The following is a 21,539-nucleotide window of genomic DNA, read 5'->3' as shown; positions in this document are numbered from 1 at the left end:
CATTTTAAACAAAGCTTCATTATACAATCGGCCCTTTTATGGTTGTTGTTGTTGTTATAACATACAAATTCCCCAGAGTTTTTGGGAGTGTTGCTGAAGTGACAGACAGCCTTTGGCCAGATTATAAATCTGGCTCGTAAGTCCAACTCCCGCTACACAACCACTGTATTTTTGCGAAAAGATTTCTCAGAAGAGATTATTTTATTGCAACAGTGCCAATCTATAAAAAAATCATTTTTCATAATTTGATAGCTGGGGTGTTCTGCATACCAGAGATATTTCCTCTAATAAGGCTGTAACGTTTTTAAATGCAGGACTTGCGAATTCAAATTACAAAAAGCAGTGTTGCGGCAGTACTGCGTATGTGTTCAGAAATGCATCTAGCCAAAGCATCTGCTTAATGGAAGGGCCATATTTGCGCAACTAAGTCCCAATTTAGAATTTAACCGTGTTTGCGCATGTTAAATGTTTCCATCAATTCAATAGTTTAGAAATAAGAGACTGGTGCTTTGGCTTGATGCATTTCTGAACACATACGCAGTACTGCCGCAACACTGCTTTTTGTAATGTGAATTCGCAAGCCCTGCATTTAAAAACGTCACAGCCTAATTAGAGGAAATATCTCTGGTATGCTCCGGACTCTGCGATTATTGTTATTGTAGCAAACAAACATTTTTCCAATTCATGAATAGATATACATAAATATTGGTCGTTCCGGTTATCTAAAACAGATTCGTCGCGCGGAAGGCAAACCCCTGGTGTGTATTATGGGTGGCGGTATTTAAGCGTTTTTCGGAAACTTCAGACCAAATTATTTTACGCAAATTCATTGCCAATTTTGGTTAAATTCTAACTTGAAAAAGGACACGCATTTTTTACAGTTTTATCTTTTTATTTATTTACCTTTAATAATTAATTTTAGGTTTGTTCAGTCACTTCAATACTACAAATGCTGACTAATCGAAGTAAATCTAAATGCGTAACTACAATAGTTATAGAAAGTAGCTTAATTAATATCTAATAACCATACGGTTTGAAATATTTATCTTGAAATGGGCAGTCATGAGTGGTTGTTTTTTTCAATAAAAATATACAATTGCTGTTGAGATCTGCAAAAAAATTGAGAAAAAACTCATTAATAAAAAAATACGTTTGGTTAAAATAGTTTGCATGTAATATCAATATCAGAGACAATTTTTAATCAAATAATTTCATAAGTCTAACATATTTGAATCTTCACGAAATTGAAAGTGAAAGTTAAAAATAAAATATAAAAATTACCTTTTAACGAACTCAACTGCTTCCTTAAATTTATAAATTAAATTAGAGCCAATTAAACTGCAAATATAAAAAAAACGTATTGAGAACAGTTTTTTTTAAGTAGATATTAGATAAATGTGTACTGCGCGCATCAGTTAAAAAATTTACACTAATCAAATGATTTCATAGGTGTCCCAAGGTAAATCGTTGCTCATCACTAGTATTCAACAAATATAAATGCCATTTAATTTCTATACTAACCTAATAAACGCCAATTAAAGTATGCATGAGGGATGATCTTCCATAGGGTATACACTTAACTGTAAAAAGGAAAAAAAAAAAAGATTTTTAGTAAATGCTGAGTTTACTTAAAGCAAAGTATAGTATACATAGAAGTTTCGAAAATTTCAGTAAAACAAATTTACACTAATCACAGGCTTTTCATAGGTGTCCCAAGGTAAATCACTAATCATCACGCAAATATTTAAAATTTGCATTTCAAAACTTCTCTATATACGTAATACATTTTGAAGTTAAAATTTAATTTACCGCTAACTAAATTATTAATGATAGGCTTCTGGATTTACAAGTCAGCAGCGCTCACCATCAAACACCTGCAAACAGAAAATAGTTTTATTAGTTCATGGAAAAAAGAAAAATTTAGAACCAAATAAAATTAAAAGGAAAAAATCAGTTCGTAAGTTCGGATTGGTGTAATCATTCGATTTCAGGTTCTAACATATGTGTCTTTAGAACGAGGTCATCATGTCAATTGGAGAAATAAATCATCGAATTGTTAATATTCAAAATAAACTCACCTTAGAAAGCGTAGCGCGTGCGTATATCTTCCAGCTTTTTGCATATCTGATTGGGCGTGCGGAACATATCGCTTGCGATGGTTTTCTGCTTAGCCGGATCAATGGACAAGTACTGCTCGCACAAATCGCCATCCAGCACATTTTTTACAGTATAGTATGAACTTCGGTAGCTTAAATGATCGCGCCCACATAATGGCGGATTTTCATTGCGCATATGCATCTCCAAATGTTGAAAGAAGTCGAAGTCTTCGCGACTAGTAAAAGGCACAAAAGCACCCACAGTTCCGCTGAGAGTCGCATAAATTAATGCTTCGGAGCCACCAGGTATTAAAGTTGCCTTCTGCAGTGACATAATGACTTCACCCACATGGAATGAGGAAATGTTCTCAGACTTTTGTGAGGCACCCGAGAGTAATCCACGGTCCCACAGCGATTTAGTGCCGGTTGGATCTTCGTCTACGTCATCAGTCACAGAGTGTGGTAGCCGCTGTATACTCATGTTGCCGAATTTATCAGCGATTGCAATGGTATCGTAGTCCAGCAATGTGGTGGCGGTCACCCAGCGTGGATGTGTATCGTCAGCGAATATTATAAGCTGATTTTCAGCGCGTTTATAACGTACAAAGAATACAGATTCCTGCACATCGGACACATAAACACGATGTCCCATAGCTTGTATATTAACAATCTGGTATGGAATGTGTTTATTCTCACATTTTCGCAGCATCTTCTTCTTTCCCAAATCGTAGATACGCAAAATACGACCACAGCCAGCCAATAATCGACCTTGAAAACCTGCCAAAGCTCCAGGTATTTCTTCGATTTCAGTGCGATGCATAAACTCTAAATTAGAGCAGGTAGGATCGATCTTGTAAACGTCAATGCAACCACCGTTTGTTATGCGTGGATTCAACTGCAATTCTTTCGCCACACCAACTACCAAATAATAGCGACCATCGGCGGCGATATTAAACTTGAGAACGCACATGGACATGATTGATTCATTTTGGACAAGTGGGATTTTGAATAACGTTTGACCATGAATAGGATCCAAACCACGTATTTGCGAGGCCCACAAACCCAGACCCGCCTTGGGTGACGAAAAAGTTTCCTCAGGCAAAACTTCGCTAATAAATGCATTTGCCATCTCGTTGGCCAACTCGCGTTCCTCATCACCGGCGGCCATGCGCATTTCTTCTGCCATTTGCTGTTTACGTGCATTCTTTGTCTCATCTGTGTAAGCATTGTGATCAGTCTCAGCAATAATCATGCGTCCGGTATCTGGGTGAATAGCAAAAGCGCGTGGCGTGTATTCGAGAGGGAAAGAAACCTGGTTAAATACTGCACCCAATTTTTCCAAGGCCAAAATACGCAACGTATTCGTTGAGATGGCGACGATACCTTCACTACACTGTTCACTAGAGAATCCCGAAGCGTATTCCAGCGTTTCATATGATAAGGGTGTTAGATGGAAACGATTCTGATGATAGTATGAAAGCCAAGTGCGACTAGACATTGCAAGTACGGCTTCAGAGCCTTGCATACGTATGCGAAAGAGCTTCACGGGACGTGAGCCAAGATAACGTGTACGGGAATCGACCAAGTCGCCAGATACTGGATCTAAGACAGTACGCAACAGCACACCATTGCTAAGACCAATATTAAGATAAATTGTACCCTTTGTTGAGGTATTGGTATTGCGTTCGCCTGGCTCCTCATTTGCGGCACTCGTTGTGCTCTCCGTGTGTCCCATTTCGACAATGCAAAGCGATTCGGCAGGTGATGGCAAAGCTTGCATTGAACAGGGTGAAAGACAATCATTTGGATCCAGCGAGATAATGCGTACAGTGTTGTCAGCCAAACCAACAGCCAAAAACCATGACCGCTGCTCGCCCTCTGGCACTTGTCCGAGTGCCATGCACATGATTTCGTTGGGCATTTCTGATCGCTCAGTATATTCGTTGAGTTCACCAGTCTGAAAGTAGGAAAGATCAAGGTTAGTACTGTTTTTACGGAACACTTGAGGGAAACATTTTTTTTTTTTTATTTATAGTCAGCACTGCAGGACACAAAGTGTCTCAACATGATTGTTCTTTATCGTGTTTTTGTCATCATCCAATTTCTTTTATTTTTTTTTTATATGCATATGTACATATATATATTTTTTTTAGTCAAAATTTTTAACCCGTGCGTTATTCACTTACCGCATCCATTTCGAAGTAAACGAGTTCTCTTCCCGAAAGCGTGATCACTACTTGGCGCTGATTTACCGCACATTTTGTAATTGATTTCTTGCCAGGGGCTTTCCATTCATTCACACGCTTATCGGAGCGTATATGACGAATACCATCGGGATATACTTGAACCAACGCATCATCACCCAAAGAGGAACAGCTCAAAGTTGGAGTGGTACCAAGGAAACCGCTATCTGTTACTTCCTCCACGGTCTCCCCAATGCTCAAAACCAATGTAGCATTCACAAATGAGACTATGATATAAGCGTCAAATTCGTCTGCAAGAGATAATTCGAAAAATTCGAAACGCATACTGAGAATTTGTGTGCCATACATAGGAATATTTAACTTTAAAATAGATAAGAATATACTATTTGTCGACAATGAATAATCAGATAATCTTAAAAGTTTAATCAAAGTAATTCAGTTGAAACACGGAAAAGTAACATCATGTATTCATTGCCAACAATTTCTTTTATTATCGCTTTGTTTAGTATCTGTTGTATTTTCGTATCAGCTTCAAGCTTACACTGATTCGAGATCAGTTGTTTTGAAAAATGTTGCCTTACCTATATTTGTGTTGCTATTTACTACAATTTAACTAATTGTACACATGCTCAGTAATATATTTGACATGTGTATATAATTAAATCATTTCAGTTAAATTTTATGCACAAGTAACTCGACAATCACGCCGACCGGCACAAAACAATGCAAGAGTTAACCGCCTGAAATAGAAGAGAACTGGTGTTTGATTTTTATGTTCTTCTAATTAGGTTCCTTTGCATTTAGGACTAAAGCTTTTTAGGTTCTGGTTATGATATAAAGGATAGGGATGTGTGAATTAGGGAAAGGATATGACAGTTTACACGTACATAAGCATCAAAGACACCAGTTTACATTAAAAATACTGACAAATATAGGCAAAATACAAGCAATACGCACAGCGTACGCGCATTTAACTTGCATTTTTAAGTCACATTCCTTAAGGTACAGTATAATATAATAAATATGCATTCGCACTAACCGTCAATACGTTTCTTAACAGTCCATACAGCGTTAGGATTGCCCGGCAATTCCGATACAGCCATTTCACTAACTTCTAAGCCATGTCGCAAGACACGCAACGATGAGCGTGGACCTCTGCCGCATAGCACATAAAGTTGTGGCGTATCCTCGTTGGCCAAATCGGCAACTTGCGATGAAATTATAGGAGCAAAAGAAGGCATTTCATCGACCATAACGAGATTTTTAAGGGGTCGTGGGGCAAAAAAGAAAGTTTCGCCTTCTTCGAGTGGCATAGCCGAGCTGAATTCTGGCTCGTCGTCATCATCGCCGAGATGCGCAATTTGATAGAGATAACTACAAATACAAGAATGGGCACTTGAAATAAATTTCAAACCTCAAAACGGTTTTTTTTTTTTACTTACTGGTTGCCAAATTCACATGCTACAAAGAGGAAACCCGTCTTCAAAACACACATTGAAATAGCGGGTGGTACCGTATCAAAATATTTGAGTTTGATCTCAGATACAACATCGTCATCTGTCTCAAGCGTAACTTTAAATATGTCACCCTGTTCGGTCTGTACCAAGAAGAAATACATGCTCTTTGTGCGATGTGTGGCCGAACAAATGAATATCATGCCACGATCAGGATCATCCAAATCGTTACGACGACGTGGTATGGGACAACGAATATCATGCTGATCACCCAAATTTTTATATGTAAGATAATTTTCTGAGCAAATCAAAACACCAGAGGGACCATCATTGCCTCCAGGTACAGAAATCAAAAAGTTTGCATGTTCCTCAAGTGGTTCCGAATACTTGCGCACCACGTGATTGAGACCGAGATCTAGTTCATAGAATGTCAATGTTTGTTGCGTGCGTTGTGCAGCTTCGCCTGTAATTAAAACAATTTAATCACACTTTAGAAATATATTCACCAAATTACTTTTCATAACAATTATAATAATGGCTTCTTGTAAACATCATATCAGTGAAGTAATTGCGTTTAATTTTATGCAAGTACCAATGGTTCAGATGCTAATTATTTTTATAGCACTTTGCCAAGCCAGTTAAGTTTTGTTGATCTCACTTAGCTGGCATGTCTTAAAAGTGCGGACAACATACTAGTGGGGATTTGATTTACATAGAAAATAATTTTTATTAAAACTGTTGACGACATATCAGTGAAGTATTTGCAAAAAAATATGATACAAATACCAATGGTTCAGAAGCCATATTTTTTTTAGCACTTTGCCTGGCCAATTGAGACGTATTTAATCTTCTCAGCTGGCATGTCTAAAAAGTGCAGTATCAAATAAAATTATTCCTAGAATTAAATAATACTAACCTGTTGGATCATTATCTGCTTCTTCGTAATCGATTTCCAAACATGCGAATAATGGGTTATCAAAACCGACATCAACTCCAACCATATGATAAGTGAGCGTATTGGATTTATGTGCTTCTAAAGGAGAAGATATTGTGAGACGCGCCTGTGTGTCACGATTAAGTATGTAAGCCAACTTTTGTTTCTCAACAGCACCAATCATTACTGCACGGCCTTTAGGATCGATGGCAAAATATTGGCCTGGTACAATTCGTCGACAGCCTGATTTGCCAAATGTTTCTTGATGGACTTTTTCAAGAGAATTTTTGGTTGGATTGTACTCAAGAATCACAATACGACCAGAATCAGAGCCAACGACTATATAATCTATTTGACAAAAATATTGCTTGTTAATAAGATATTCATTAACAATTTTTAGTTGTTTCTCAGAGTTTCAGTTCAATATGGCACAGAGCCATATCAAATGCGACGCCGAGTTATTTGCTTTTGCACTTAGACGGTTATTAAAGTCTTATTGAAGTATTCAATTATGTGTGAATCTTCGATAGGGATTTGTGCTACATAATTGTATTTAAAATAGTTTCGGACTTACCCTTAGTGCCACCAGTCAGTCTGAAAGACATCAAAGCACGTATGCACCCAAAGACCTCCACGGACAAAACAGTGTGCACTTTGCCCGTATTTGAATCTGGACGTACTAACTCAAGTGATTTGCCACGTGAAAGTATTACCTCCTGCTGCTTTCCACCAGAGAAGTTTCCATGCACGGCATGTGTAATGCCAGTGCTTTTTTGTAAGGTCAAATTGTATAAATACATTTTGTATCAATTCACCTACAAGCAAAAGAAAAATTTGAGGTTAGGACAACATGCAAGAATTCCTCACTATACGGTCCTAGTTGTTTCAATTGTCCTACTCTGGAATACCATGGTTACAGTATGAGAATTCGGTGTAACCTAACGATGCAAATGAGTAGCAATTTTTTTTAATTTAGCACGTTAAAAATTGCGACCAAAGCGCGGACGTTTCCGTGTCTCTGGAGATACATCGTGCAAAAAATTAACTTTGCTAAAATACTGGATCATTCGCTTAGATCGCTTACTAATATATTACCTTTCGTTCTTATTCCCAAAATTGTTCATCGTTTTGATATGGATGTGAAAAGATTTATCTGGAGTACAGCCAGCTAATGGCCATCTTGTTAAATTTTACACGGAAGAAATTCCGAAAGCACAGAAACAGACCTTCTCCATTGACGGACGAAATTGAAATGAACGAAAAACCGGCCAAAGAGGACAATGAAAAGGATGATTATGAAGTTGGCTGCTATTTTTAGAGTTGCCTACAACGAAATAAAATTTTAATTAGGGTTGTATTTGCGTCAATCCTGAGAGTACAACTCCTTGAACGAAAGACACAAGATTTTTTGGTTCTGGTACAATTCCACGACGAGCATTTCGGGCGCTTGGCACTTTACAGGCTTTCACAATAACTGAATTGTGTAGCTGAATGCCACGAGGCAGCGAACAAAGGTGGCGCCGTCCGACATACCACTAATTTGGTTTTACCGATTTTGACAATTTCGGTCTCCAATAAAAAACGACGCCTCAGAAACTTCAAATGCTCTGAAATTCACTAAAGGCCCGTTTACATACAACTTTGGCGTTGCGTTGGCGTTGGCGTTGGTTTGACAGAACGCACGTTAAAAGTATGCTTGCTACAATGAACGCTTGGCGGCGAATCCTTGGGCCACTAAATTAACATATTAACGACAGATAAATTAATATTTCATATCAATAATTGCATTAAAAACGATATTTCTTGCCCGCACTTGATTAAAAAGGAAAAATATTTCACATAATTTTATTTATTCGCAACAGCTGACGAGCGACGCACGCGAAAAGTTGAGAGTTGGCCATCTTTTTGCTTTGTGTTGGCGTGAGCGTTGTCGAATTTTGGCTATGTGGACGGCTGCATTTGAATTCATGTATTCATAGTCAGCTGTTGAAGCGACGCCAACGCCAACGCAACGCCAAAGTTCTATGTAAACGGGCCTTAACACTTTCACACAAATCACATTTTTTCACATTTTCATTATTAATTCTTGCTGTAAATATATATTTTTACGATTTAGCACAATTAAAACGAGTTGGAGGGCATTACGTCAAAATTATGTGATTGCTGTAACTCCTACCAATGACAGTATGGATATCTGCGTATAATTTGTTAGTGTAATTTTTTACTTATATACGGCTATCAACACCTTGTTAAATACGCCATAATAATAAATGTCATCGCCGCCAATTCTGTGTTCAATCATTCTGCGTTGAATGCCTGAAAAGCTTGTTGTGGATTTGTTCTCTGAGATTTGTGCGTGGAATTTCTGAAAGTACACTTCGTACATTTGTTGCAAGAGTGTCACAATAAAAAAAAATAATAATAAAAAATAGATTTAAGTATGCCAAAATGACCGCCACATGTTCGTATACAAATCCGTCGCGTCTGTTGCGTATACAAATTTCATAGCTAGACCGATTACCAGTAGGTCACTAGAATAAAATATGTTTTTATTTTTACTATGGCAGTATATGTACATTCAAAACTTTAAACCTGTTTTTCTCCAGTGTTTTATTTTTATTTGTGGTCTATTATAAAGGAATTCATAAAAACTAAAATTGTGTAAAATTGTGTTTTACTGAAATATTTTGGCGTTAGCTGCCGATTTTTTGGGTTAATTCAAAAAAATGCAACACTGCATCTACGAAACGGTTCTTCTTCAACGGCCAGGGCTGCCATCTTCACTCAAACCGTGCGGTTTTTTGGCCCTATTTTACTTCAAATGGCACTTAATTTTACAATTTGGCATAAAGTGCCAAAACGGCACTTTTAAAAAATTGTAATATTGCAAAAAATGTTTGTTAAATCCTTTGCGGGAATTTCTTTTCTCATCTAAAACTATCTACACCTTTTTGGCACCTTTATTCTTCTATTTGGCACATTTTAACACTTTTTTATACTCAATATCGCACTTCATTGCTAGGTATAGCTGGCAGCCCTGTCAACGGCATGCCGCTTTCATTCCAAAACAAAAACAATCATCTTATTTTTGCTAATTTCAAATAATTCACAAAATGAGTGCTCCTTCGTTAAAGAAACAAAAGTTCTCGCATTACAAGCAAAAGAACTATTTTAAGCCAAGCAAGCGACAGTTCCTAGAAGTAGGGCAGCGTGGGTTTTTAGCCACCTGTAACTTCCGCGAGAGGGACTGTGTACGTGAAGCTTATAACGTACTTAACCAATATGCGGACGAGCTATATGGTCCAAATGCAAAGGAAGGAATTCCAACGTCCGCCTTGGACAAGGATGTGGAGTCAGAGGAAGTTGGTGATATAGCAGATGACCTACAGAAAGAAATCGACGCCTCAAAAGCATCCAAGCAAAATGCCAAGGGTGCTGTTAAACAACGTTTCCAAGCAGTAGATACTGGAGCCACAAATTGTCTATTTATTCGCACCACACTGCCCGATCCGGTAGAACTGGGAGCACGTATTATCAACGATATTGCAGACACACGTGAACAAAAAACACGCTTTTTGCTAAGGCTTGTACCTGTGGAAATGGTCTGCCGCGCCAATTTAGCAGATATCACTAGCACCGGCGGTGAACTTTTTGATAAGTATTTTCTCAAAGATGGAACTACATTTGCAATTGTCTTTAATAAGCGTTACAACAATGATGTAAAACGTGAAGATGTTATTCATGAGCTGGCAGCGTTGGTGCAATCGAAGAATATAAAAAATCGTGTGGACTTGAAACAAGCGGAAAAAACTATAGTAGTTGAGGTGATTAAGGGATTATGCTGCCTTAGCGTTTTGGATGGCTACTTGAAGTATAAAAAATATAACTTAGTGGAGTTGGCAAATGTTAAAGAAAATGATACTACTGACGTTAAAAACGGGGAAGAAACAGACCAAGCAGTTTCAGATGTTGTTGAAGTAAATGAAGACAATGAAAATGGTAAAAACGGTATCCTGGCGGAGGAAACACAGGAAGACAAAGAGGCAGCGCCCGAATGAATTACATTAAATTAAATGTCTTAAGATATACATATGTACCTACATATAGTATATATTTTTTCCAGCTAGGCTAATATATTGATTTGTGAAATCTAGTGTCTGTGAGTCTCAAACCCTTTTAACTCAACAGAAGTACATTATAAAACGTATTCATACGTACACAAATTATTACCATATTTTAGGATCAAACTTTATTAGATAACAAAAATTATATTTACTAATCACACCCAGATAAAACTATTTTGGAAATGGATCTGTATAATAGGACACCCATATTATAAATCAAAAAATCTACTTGAGCACAGTAGTTGGCGGTTTCTTCAACAAAACACCAACAGTAGATACAATTTTCTCATAGGCCATAAACATAAGGGCTGCAGTCAGCACTGTTTGTAATATTTTTGCTTCCAAACCACGGAAAAGTCCCTTAAATCCTTGATGCTTCAATATGCTTAACATTATTTCCACCATGCTGGCATCACTTGACGTATGCTTTGTTGTAGACGATTGATTTGTGCGATGGCGTTGTTTTGTCTGTACTAACTGTAGCGGATAAGTAAGAACTGTAGCAAATGCTTTGGCAAGGGCACCAATCCCAAAGAAACCTAAACTCGAAATATCAGTGGCTGTGAACTTCATCAGATTTCGTTTCAACAGTTCATACATCATAAATTGCAATGCAGGATTAGAGACGAGTATTAGCGACGGTATAGTACCAGACCATAAACCACGAATTCCTTCAGTTTTAGCAACATAAATTAGTCCACCGATCAAGCTTTTATAATATTTGTTAACATCATCTGATGTACCAGCTACATTACGCATTCGAACGCGCGTGTTTACAACCCAAAATGGAGTGGTGCATAACACGTTTAGAATGCCGGCAATTGAACCCAAGAAAAGATCTCTTAATGCAGATTGCTGCTTGCCATCGGCAGATAGGGCCTTCAAACTGCGAATGGAAAAATATGTTTAATTGTTAAAAGATCTGGTTATAAATAAAAAAAAACACACCTGTGAAATGTATAGAAATATACAAAGTTAGAAATGCACAAACTTTGGAGCACCGGGCCCAAACCGCGATACAATGCTTGAAAGCCCTCGCCGAGTACTATCTCCTTAATAACTTGTGTGGGGCTTCGCGCCGCACCAATTTTGTCCGGATCTTCCACTGAAATCATTCAACGAAATTTTATACTGATTTTTATATGTAGAAAGGAATTTTGAAATTACATAAATGCATACACACCTAAATATATGTATGTACATTTGTACATATAAAAAAGCAAACAAAAGAAATTTAAAAAATTTCGCATGCAAATTTATACCGCTTATTTTTTTTATATAACGCTCACACAATAGAGCAAAGTCCATCATCTCATTAATCAATTTAACTTACGCTGTAGTCGGGAGCGCACCGTGTCAAGTGGGTAAAATGTGCTCATAGCAATGCAACCGCCCTAGAATTAAAATACAGGTATAGAATAAAAAGTCATCTTATCTTCTTCCTGACTATAAAAATAAACACCTACCGCAGCTCCTGACACGGCGTGTACCCAAGATCGGTAATTAAATACTTGGCTCAACTTAGATTGGGCAACCATTTTGGTCAAACTGCAACTCGTTCTCCTAGGTTGGACTTTGGTCAATGTTTGAAGTGCTTATCCACAAATTAATCAGTATTATGCAGAACCGAAATTTTTCCTGTTCAAATTGCTGTGCAAGTTAGCACCATCGGGTTTCGCCAATGCTACACGCTCCGCATAGACACCTTTGGCAAGTTTTGCCACCAACTGCAAAAATTAAATATTACTATTTTAATCGTATTATTTTGTTTAGATTCTACTTGCTATTACTAAAATTAGCGGTTGTTGTTGTTGTAGCAGCATACAAGTTCCCCAAAGAGTTTATGGGAAGTGGTGCTGGAGTCCTTTGCCGAATATAAATTTGGGTTGTTCCGGTTACGTAGACCAGGCTGTCGTGGGAACGTAAAAATAGCGATAATAGCCAATGATTCAAATAGCTCCCGCTTATTAAACAATTGCAGCTCTTGTTGATTTATTTGACTCAGAAAGAGGAAATAAACAGACGTAAACACAAAAACCGGATTTTTCGCGTTTTGCGTTTTATTGCCGGTCTTTATTAGGGTTGCTTTGTGTTGGGAACTTCCAAACATCAGAGTTGCAACTATTAGTACATTTGGTTTATTTTTCGTTTGTTCCAGTACTCTAGGTTTTATTCAGAAATAATCATTTTCGCCCTAAATCGTTTTTTTCGCTTCCGTGTATTCACTATGGGTGTATGGAAAGATTCGAGCCATTTTTTTTTGGGCGAAGAGGCTGATTGTAAATTCAAGTTCTGGAGCGAGGTGGAGCGAGGGGAGAAGTTTAAGTTCTTTCCTTGACGACGGCATTTTGAAACTAAAATTGACTATGAAGTTGGGTGCAGCTTACGTCACAGCTGTCAATTCAAATGAATTTTGACAAGCAGTATGTGTGATCAACTTGAAAGTCGTTCCCACGAAAGCCGTTTCTACACATCGAAATGACTCGGGTTATACCCGACCAAGTGGGGCAACAACTGCTCCGCATTCTTCTGCTTAAGGCTGGCATCGGGTCAATCCCTCGACCAGAAACCTACAGAGACGATTACACCAAAACTCCACTTCAGTCAGCGGCATTACCTGCAACGGATGGAGTTACCTTAGAACCTGATCAGGCCTTAGAAGTCACTGACAGTAGACAACGACTTTTGTGACCCCCTGACACGACTGCCTCAGTGAAACACAACACACACCACCTACAGGTCCCACAAAATACCCAGGCTGCTTCCACGGCTCACTGGAGTTCACCTAAACAACGCTACCCCGACACGACCACCTTCCAACATAACACAACCACAACTCCACCAACACGCTACCCACGAGCGAGGACAAGCCAACAGCTCCTAGTTCTTCACACATTTTGTTCGGTGTGGCAGCAGGATTATGGGCATTTGCAGCAGCTCGCCTGGCATAACAACTCTAAGTATATAAGTAAGAATTGATGACCTGTGTTCGAAAACAAACAGTTACCTCTCCGAACTATCTATCGCTTTTTCACGACAAGGAGCCTAACTCTCTCCCCTGCGAAATCCTCGAAAACCCGTTGCACCTGGACGAAAGAGATCAGATTGTAAACAACTCCAAAATGCACGAAGTTACCTTCGACAGACTGCTCTTTCTCTCGGCGCTAAAGCGGTCGTCGGTTAACCGCTGTCAAAATTAAAACATACAAAGGCATATGGAATGGCTTATAATTGCGGCGGCAGCGTTTTCACCGTATACGTTTTTCGGTTGATTTTAATTTATTTATTATTTATTTTAACTGCCCAGCACGGTGATTGAGATTTTTATAATTCTCACAAGTTTGGCAATGTTTTCATCCATTTTTATTTCCAGCAAATCTATGAGAATAGAGAAGCTGATTAGGCCATGTGTGCCTGCCCGTCCGTCCGTCCGTATACACGATAACTCGAGCAACAAGTTGAGATCTTTCAACGAAATTTAGTATGTAGGTTGTCCTTTATCCAAGGGGCTGTAACCACGCCCACATCCCATATAACGGTATTTTCGAAAAATGCAAAAACTACGATAATATAATTTTGGTACAAATTAATGAATGAAATGAAATTTTTGGAAAATTGGCGTGGCCGCGCCCACTTATGATGAAATGCTGTATCTCAGTAGCCGTTTCACCAATCCTTACCAAACTCGGTACAAGACTTGCCACCATATAACGGTACTACGATAAATCGGTAACTACTGAATTTAATTTCCTTAGAATCGATTATTGCAATAACCATTAAGCAGAAAATTTGGTTATTATAAATTGTTTGATAGTGGGTGTGGCGCCGCCCCCTTATGACCACAAATGTGTATTTCGGTAACCGATTTATCAATTTCTACCAAACTCGCTGCTTTTAATAACCTTGGTACAGAAAAGCAATTCGTTGAAAATTATTCAAATCGGACTAAGATTATACCCGCCTCCCGTATAACGGTAAATTTCAGAAATACGAGAACTCCGATATTTTAATAACTGAGGTCGCTAATTTACTCCAAGTTAATAGTTACAAAAATCACTTAACAATAAATAAGACTGCTATAGACTTTTAGTAACTGGGCGTGGCACCGCCCACTTATGGCTACAAAGGTGCATGTTCTCGATAACCACTTTATCGATTTCTAACAAACTTGGTTCAATTATATCATTACGTCTAACTCAGCATATTATCGAAAACGTTTGAAATCGGGAAAAACACCCCTGCTTATCATGCAAAGGCAGTTTAGAGAAAGTTACATACCTATGCCGGGTATAGGTTTCATCCGAACTTATACTTTTTTATGTGTTTTAATTTAAATTTCTTTCCTTTTCTATTTTAATTTTCGCTTAATTTTTAGATTTTATGTTCTAAGAAGACAAATATATGGTTTTATAATTTAATTTAAAATTTTGAAACTTATTCTATGTATTTTTTCTTTTTTATTTAAATTTTTTCTTTCTTAATTTTATTTTCTTTTAATGTTTAGATCTTATTGTTTTAAAAATAAAAATATTTTTTTTAATTTAGTTTGATTTTTAGAAACCAATTTTTTATTTACTTTTTAATAAATTTTTTTTCTTTTTTTATTTTCTAAATTTAGAGTTTAAAAGAATGATTTTTTTTAAATTTCATTTATTTTTTGAAAGTTATTTTCCCTTTTTTAATTTAATTTGCTTTTCTTTGTTAATTCTTATTGTTTTAAAAGGAAAAATATATTGGTTTTATTTAAATAAAATTTTTCTCTTAATTAATTAAATTTTCAGATTTTGTTTTAAAAATATAAATACATAAAATTTTTTTCTTTTTCTAGTTTAAATTTTACATTTTACTGTTTTCAAAAGAAAAAATACTTTTTTAATAAAATTTTTTTTTTTTCCATTTACTGAGGAGAATTTAAAACTAAATATTTATTCAACGGACAGCTGATAGCCTCTGATGCTAGTGCTGCATGATTAGGTTGTACATATGTTAATAACATTGTATAAGCTTTAATAAAAAAAATAAAAAATAATAATGCCATTTAATTTTTAAAAATATTTTTTTTACTTTATTTTCCTTTTATTTTTTAATATATTTTTTTTATTTATTTATTAGTTTTTATTGTTTTAAAAAGAAAAATTTATATAATTTTCAATTTTAGTTTATTGTTAGAAAACTTATTGCTAAGTAAAAGGCATCATAACGCTAAGACCTCCTACTTAGCAGAGCTTTCAATATAGTTGCGAGAATTGATAAATGCCTTACGATAGACGTTTTTCTTTCGAAAGACTGTAGTGGGCTGAAAGACAATTGCCAGAATCGCCATGTGTTTGTCCGTTTGATATTTAGAACAAAAAGCCCTTGGATATGCTCCTCATAGAGCGGAGGGCCACGCGCGGTTTTTATGGCTCTAAATATAAATAATAATAATTTATAATTCGATATATTTTTTTATGTAATTGCTCAAACTTTCTTATTTTTTATTTACATACATATGTACATATGTATGTATGTACATATGTGAGTATATAGTTTATTTATAAACAAGGTGATTGTGAACCTATCAGTCACTGTCCTCTCCAGAGGCCAACACGCAAACTTTAAAGTAATCAAAAGCAACAACTACAATGCTTTCATGTGTATATACATACTTATGTATATACATTTGTACATAAATACACACATACATGAGTAGTATATTGTACACAATAGGTGATTGCACATTCAAACTCGTGCACCGACGTTGCGCTTCCCAATCGCCTTGGTTGCGCATGAATAATGGTAATTAGGCTCATCTTGCGGACTTTACTTATTACAATGATGTTATTATACTTTATTTCTAATTTGACTTCATGTATATTCATATATACATACATACATACGTACATTAGACCGTACCGGAAAAGTTCACCGTATACGCCTGAGTCTAGAAAAAATAAAAAACTAAAAATTAAAAAAATTTGATTGAAAAGACAAAAAAAAAATAATAAAAAAAACATCGAATAAAATACGTTTCTAAGAATTTAATGAAATTAAAAAAAAACATATTATTATTTTTAAAGCAATAAAATCAAAAACCAAAAGAAAAAGAAATTAAGTAAAGGAAAAAAAATAGTTTCTGAAAATTAAATGACATTAAAAAGTACTTATCGTTTTAAGGCAATAAAATCTAAAGATACAAAAAAAATCAAAAATCAAAAAAAAAAAAAATTTGAGGGTTCGATCGATCCCTGTTTAAGTTCACAGAAAGAAGTCTGTTGAGGAGTTATGCAGTAACATACAAACAAAAAGATATTCCGCTGAATTGATAACCTTAACCGCCCCGTTTTTGAAGTCGGTTAAATATACAATCTACATAAAATATTTAAGTTTCAAAAATTAAATAGAATAAAAATATTTATATATTTTATACTGAAAACAATAAAGTCTAAAAACTAAAAAAACAAAGAAAAAAATTCCGTCGCCAGAGGATTTGAACCTCGGATCTCTCGAACAGCACGCCCGCGCTATGCTCACTCAGCCATTGCGAATGTTTGAGCAGCACGAGAAAAATAATTGTGCTATTCACCAAAGCGAAGACCTATTATGACGAAAGTTTGATGTATTGAATCGGTATGCGACAACCGAAAAGGAAGTATTGGGTACCGAAAATAAAGCACATCACTATTGTCGAATGTAATTGGCACCGAAAAATTTAAGAAGGCGACCGCTAAGTTCAGCGAAATTTTTTTTCCCAAATTGCGTTCCAAAAATACTTTAGGCTAAGCAGTGGTACGGCCACATTTTTTTTGTTTACTTATAAGGTGGTATGTACGGTCTAGTGTACATGTATGTATCAGGGTTGTTGCGAATATTTGCATTCGCATTTACATTCGCATTCGCAACCGCGGAGCGTCCGCATTAATTTTAAAATTCGCATTCGCTTTCGCATTCGCAATAATTAATAGAAGTTTGGTATTAAATGAAAGAGGACTTAAATAGCTTTACACTTAAATGTCTAAACCAGCAAAGCCACCTACTGAAAAATATTTCAATATAAAAATGTTAATTAATTACCATAGAACAATCCTTGGGTCAGGTGTATGAATTTCTTTAGTAGAAAATGATATAAAAAAAGTATAAATAGAGGTGGTAACCTTCGATCGTTATTTGTGTTTAAAAGCTATTTCAGTCCCCTTTCTATGATACCAAATTCGTTTAATTTTGATAAGCTGTTTGTTTATTATCTGGAAAGGACTTTTATTTCGGAATAAAAAACAAGGAATGAAACCGTTTCGTTTTTCAAAACCGAAACCGAAACCGTAACCGTTATCTTGACCTGAAAAGGAACGATACCGAAACCATTTCGATCACAGGTTTCAATCGGTTTCCAGAAATTTACAAAAATAATAAATAAAAATTTCTTTGAAATAAATGATTTATTTAACCAAAATCAGCAAAATTTTGCTAAAATTCTTGTTAAGTAGTAAATAAGTATGGCAAGGTAACTTTTCGCAAAAATCTGCTGATGACTTTGTTGTTGTGAATCGATAATCGATTAATTTTATTTAAGTAGTTTCTTTCCCGTACGCAATGCGAGATCCCGCGTGTGCCCAAAATAGCCCAGAAATCATGCCTGTGCTCAACAAAATGGGTAATAGAGAGCGAAAATTCGAGCGTATTCGATCGTAAGTGTATTCTTCTTCCTGCCCGAAACAGCCCGATTTTCTCCGAGTAAAAATGGATAAAGTGTCAAAGTGCATATCAGCTGTATTGTGTTTACATGTTGCCTGCATTTACTTGGTGCTTTTAAGGAAAAGTGAATGACCTGTTGATGTATTTTCAATCTATGTACTTAAAATCAAATTTGTGAAACCAAAATTCAATTTCCAAGTGTTTGCATTTAATACCATGTTCTGACCGACAACCAAAACATTTTTCCTTCTTTTTCTTTTCATTTACAACTTTTAACTTTCATTCTTATTTTGCTTTGGCCAGGCAATTAACAATAAATCCGAAATGGCGTATTAAAGATGATAAAATATGACTTCCACTTCGATAAATAATCGAAAAAAACTAGTGAAGACACCGATTGGAATGAGTGGAAAGTGAGTTTTCAAGTAGTTTTCAGCGAAAACTGGTTTTCGTTTAACAGATTTTATGTGGACGAAAACACAAGTTTTAGGTCGAAAACCAGTTTTAGCGACGAAAACATGTTTCCGATGTCGGTCAGAACATGGTATAAGTGACAAAAACAAGAACAACGTGAATCAGCTGTTTCTCGACTTGTGGGCACGAAATGTGGGTCTTTGCGTTTCCGTACTTCTCAACTTTGTTCCATTTTTGAAAGAAAATGTTTCTCTTAATCTCTAATTACCAAATCCTGTCCGGATTGTTAGGGAAAGAACCTAGTGTTGATATTATCAGTGAACTGTAATTTTCGATTTTCCTTCCTCAACGTTTAAGACATTGTGATTTAAATAATATCAACAAAATTTCTGTGAAAATCCGAAACCGGAACGAAACCGAAACCAAAACCGCAATAAACTTTGAAGAACGAAACCAAAACCGAAACCGAAACACTTGGCGAAACCGAAACCCAAACCGGAACGTTATTTTGAATCGGTTTCATTCCTTGCTAAAAAATATTTGGCCAAGTTTAACTCGTAAAAAAATAACTGTTACAGAAGAAAAAATTAAAAATGAATTACAAAAACTAAAATCGAAGAACGCCAAATTCAGAAACAACCAAAAAGAATGAGAATGAAGAATTCTTTGGAAAACAATGGCGTTTAAACAACGATCTTGCCATGATTGTGAAGAAGTATTTAAGAAAAAAGAATTGTTGCACCACAAAAAAAAATATAACTGAAAGTCTGTCGATTGGTGCAGCGTCAATCGAAAAGAATTTGCAATCTTGTCAAGTTTCAAGTTTTTCAAGTTTGTCGCCTCGAGCGAGTAGTTATTTAGTGGCGGAGGTTTGATTTACAACCCTTTAACAACTTTTTATTAAATACAATGTACCAATTTTTAAATTCGAGTACTAAAAAGCATTATTACAAATTACTAACCTTTCCATTTTTATTTGACTAAATCACCTAAATTATTTCTCAAAAATACTTGGAATCCGTATCCGCGGATGTTAGCTTTTAAACATCCGCATGCGCATTCGCATCCGCGGATGTCTAAATTCCACATTCGCAACATCCCTAGTATGTATGTATGCACATATGTACATCGCATTATAGCAAATTGAATTGGGTAAAAAGAGAGGCTAGCGACAAATTTATCTATGCGAAAATGCATTTAAGTAATATTTATAATTTATTCGAAACGGATATTCAGCGCGCTTGAATTAATGAACACAAAAGAAGAAATAAATTATAAACAATGTATTAAAAAGTTTTTTGTAGTTTTAGTGGGGGAAATACAATTAAAAATCGCAGACATGAATGAAGGTTTAAAGTGGCTTAAAAATTAAAATAACGTTCGTAGTGCATCTTATATCATTTTTGTGACAGTTTCAAATAAAGCTGCATGATTGTAGTGGTTGTGAATGAATATACACACATTAATGCATAAATTCAATATAAAGTTCCTATATTAGTTATTCATTCATTTATTTTAATTTCTGCTTGTTGGCAAAGTTATGCAACTCACAATTTTTCCGTGCTTAATTTTGAAAAAAATAAATAGATTGAAGTGACCTTAAAAGTATGTAGAAAGTATATCTTTAAAAAATAAAATTACATTCTAAAACATTTTTTTTTTCTATCCACAGGTCAATTTCTACAGAAAAAATTTAAAATATCTTGTTTTATTAATTCTCAAAACCAAAACAAATGGATTGAATCGGAAACATTTGCAGAAAGTCCACTAAATACACACAAATGGAAAACAATTAATAAAATAAATTGAAGAAAGGAACCCGCCACAATCCGAATCAAAGCGAGCTTCTTTCATGCCCTGCCAAAAGAAAAGGACCATCTTGACATAAAAATTCTGCGTTGCACTTTCAATACCAGGGTGGACAAGGAAGGTATATCTAGGCTCCTGCTGGTCTCGAAACATGGTAGTCTGAGGCACTAGGTTCCAGCATAAGAAGATCCATCAAGCCTTAAGGCTGTCTCCTGACCGGAATACGAGAAACCAAATCAATAATATTGTGAAAAACGTAAAGCACATTTTCAATGTTCTAGATGTACGTAAAATTCACGTACGGATCACTACTATTTTGTTGCAGTCGAGATGCGCATACACGTCTCTGTGCAGCAAAAATGTGCGCCCAGAGCAATACAAGGAAAGCTCAATGTCGATAAATTGCATTCACAACAGATTACCGCATAGTCGCCATTCGACTATCACACCGGCTCTCAGAGACCACACTTCAACAAACCGACATATGTACATATGCGAGCAGTGGAACAACATTTGCCCCTCATTTCTTACCACCGCCGAAGGAATAGTCAAACTTCAGCGTGGCCGAGCTAACAGCTTGTATGATGAATAACGTCACCCTGCTGAAGAGAAAAACTATGCCGTCTATAAGGCTAAGCTCCGACCGAGTGTAGCTCGGGCTATTTGGGATCTTTAGAGCGAGTTGTGGAGGGAGAATAGACGCTATTTCTATAAAAAGAAAAGAGAGAGCCCGAAATACATATGCGAGCAGGAAGAGTGAAATAATGCCCGAAAATTTTATCAAAAATTTAGGTGGCTCAAGACCAAGGCAAAATCTTCTAAGAACAAACACG

The 21,539-nt window shown here is 36.1% G+C and overlaps 3 protein-coding genes and 1 non-coding gene across 8 annotated transcripts; 1 reads left to right on the top strand and 3 right to left on the bottom strand.

Annotated features, from left to right (window-relative positions):
* Window positions 1-879: 879 nt before the first annotated feature.
* Window positions 880-7,951, bottom strand: LOC118746673 (splicing factor 3B subunit 3). Of its 2 annotated transcripts, XM_036480552.1 has the most exons (11): window positions 7,784-7,951; window positions 7,263-7,503; window positions 6,671-7,036; window positions 5,743-6,217; window positions 5,340-5,674; window positions 4,283-4,590; window positions 2,079-4,053; window positions 1,810-1,874; window positions 1,522-1,580; window positions 1,282-1,338; window positions 880-1,109 (listed from the first exon to the last, which is right to left on the bottom strand). In XM_036480552.1, the coding sequence occupies exons 2-7, from the start codon at window positions 7,486-7,488 to the stop codon at window positions 2,080-2,082; spliced, it is 3,684 nt and encodes a 1,227-aa protein (XP_036336445.1). In that variant the 5' UTR covers window positions 7,489-7,503; window positions 7,784-7,951; the 3' UTR covers window positions 880-1,109; window positions 1,282-1,338; window positions 1,522-1,580; window positions 1,810-1,874; window position 2,079. The 2 variants fall into 2 exon arrangements, with proteins under 2 accessions (XP_036336445.1, XP_036336446.1); XM_036480553.1 differs by lacking the exon at window positions 1,282-1,338.
* Window positions 1,663-1,745, bottom strand: LOC118747376. The gene has a single exon (XR_004993953.1). It is a non-coding gene; the product is annotated as a small nucleolar RNA Me28S-Gm3113 (small nucleolar RNA).
* Window positions 7,952-9,698: 1,747 nt separating the features above from the next.
* Window positions 9,699-10,841, top strand: LOC118746672 (THUMP domain-containing protein 1 homolog). The gene has a single exon (XM_036480551.1). It carries the CDS (start codon window positions 9,802-9,804, stop codon window positions 10,744-10,746), a length of 945 nt encoding a protein of 314 aa, XP_036336444.1. The 5' UTR covers window positions 9,699-9,801; the 3' UTR covers window positions 10,747-10,841.
* Window positions 10,842-10,911: 70 nt separating this feature from the next.
* Window positions 10,912-12,907, bottom strand: LOC118746671 (peroxisomal membrane protein PMP34). Of its 4 annotated transcripts, none has more exons than XM_036480548.1 (5): window positions 12,593-12,907; window positions 12,279-12,539; window positions 12,146-12,206; window positions 11,761-11,917; window positions 10,912-11,698 (listed from the first exon to the last, which is right to left on the bottom strand). In XM_036480548.1, the coding sequence occupies exons 2-5, from the start codon at window positions 12,348-12,350 to the stop codon at window positions 11,038-11,040; spliced, it is 951 nt and encodes a 316-aa protein (XP_036336441.1). In that variant the 5' UTR covers window positions 12,351-12,539; window positions 12,593-12,907; the 3' UTR covers window positions 10,912-11,037. The 4 variants fall into 4 exon arrangements, with proteins under 4 accessions (XP_036336441.1, XP_036336443.1, XP_036336442.1 ...); XM_036480550.1 differs by having other exon boundaries at window positions 12,279-12,517; XM_036480549.1 differs by having other exon boundaries at window positions 12,597-12,907.
* Between the last annotated feature and the right edge of the window lie 8,632 nt (window positions 12,908-21,539).

Source organism: Rhagoletis pomonella, unplaced genomic scaffold (assembly GCF_013731165.1).
Source record: "Rhagoletis pomonella isolate Grant_MI unplaced genomic scaffold, Rhpom_1.0 Rhpom_scaffold_00011, whole genome shotgun sequence".
Lineage (NCBI taxonomy): Eukaryota > Metazoa > Arthropoda > Insecta > Diptera > Tephritidae > Rhagoletis > Rhagoletis pomonella.
Note: the sequence above shows the minus strand (reverse complement) of the source record. Positions and strands in the feature narration are given on the sequence as shown.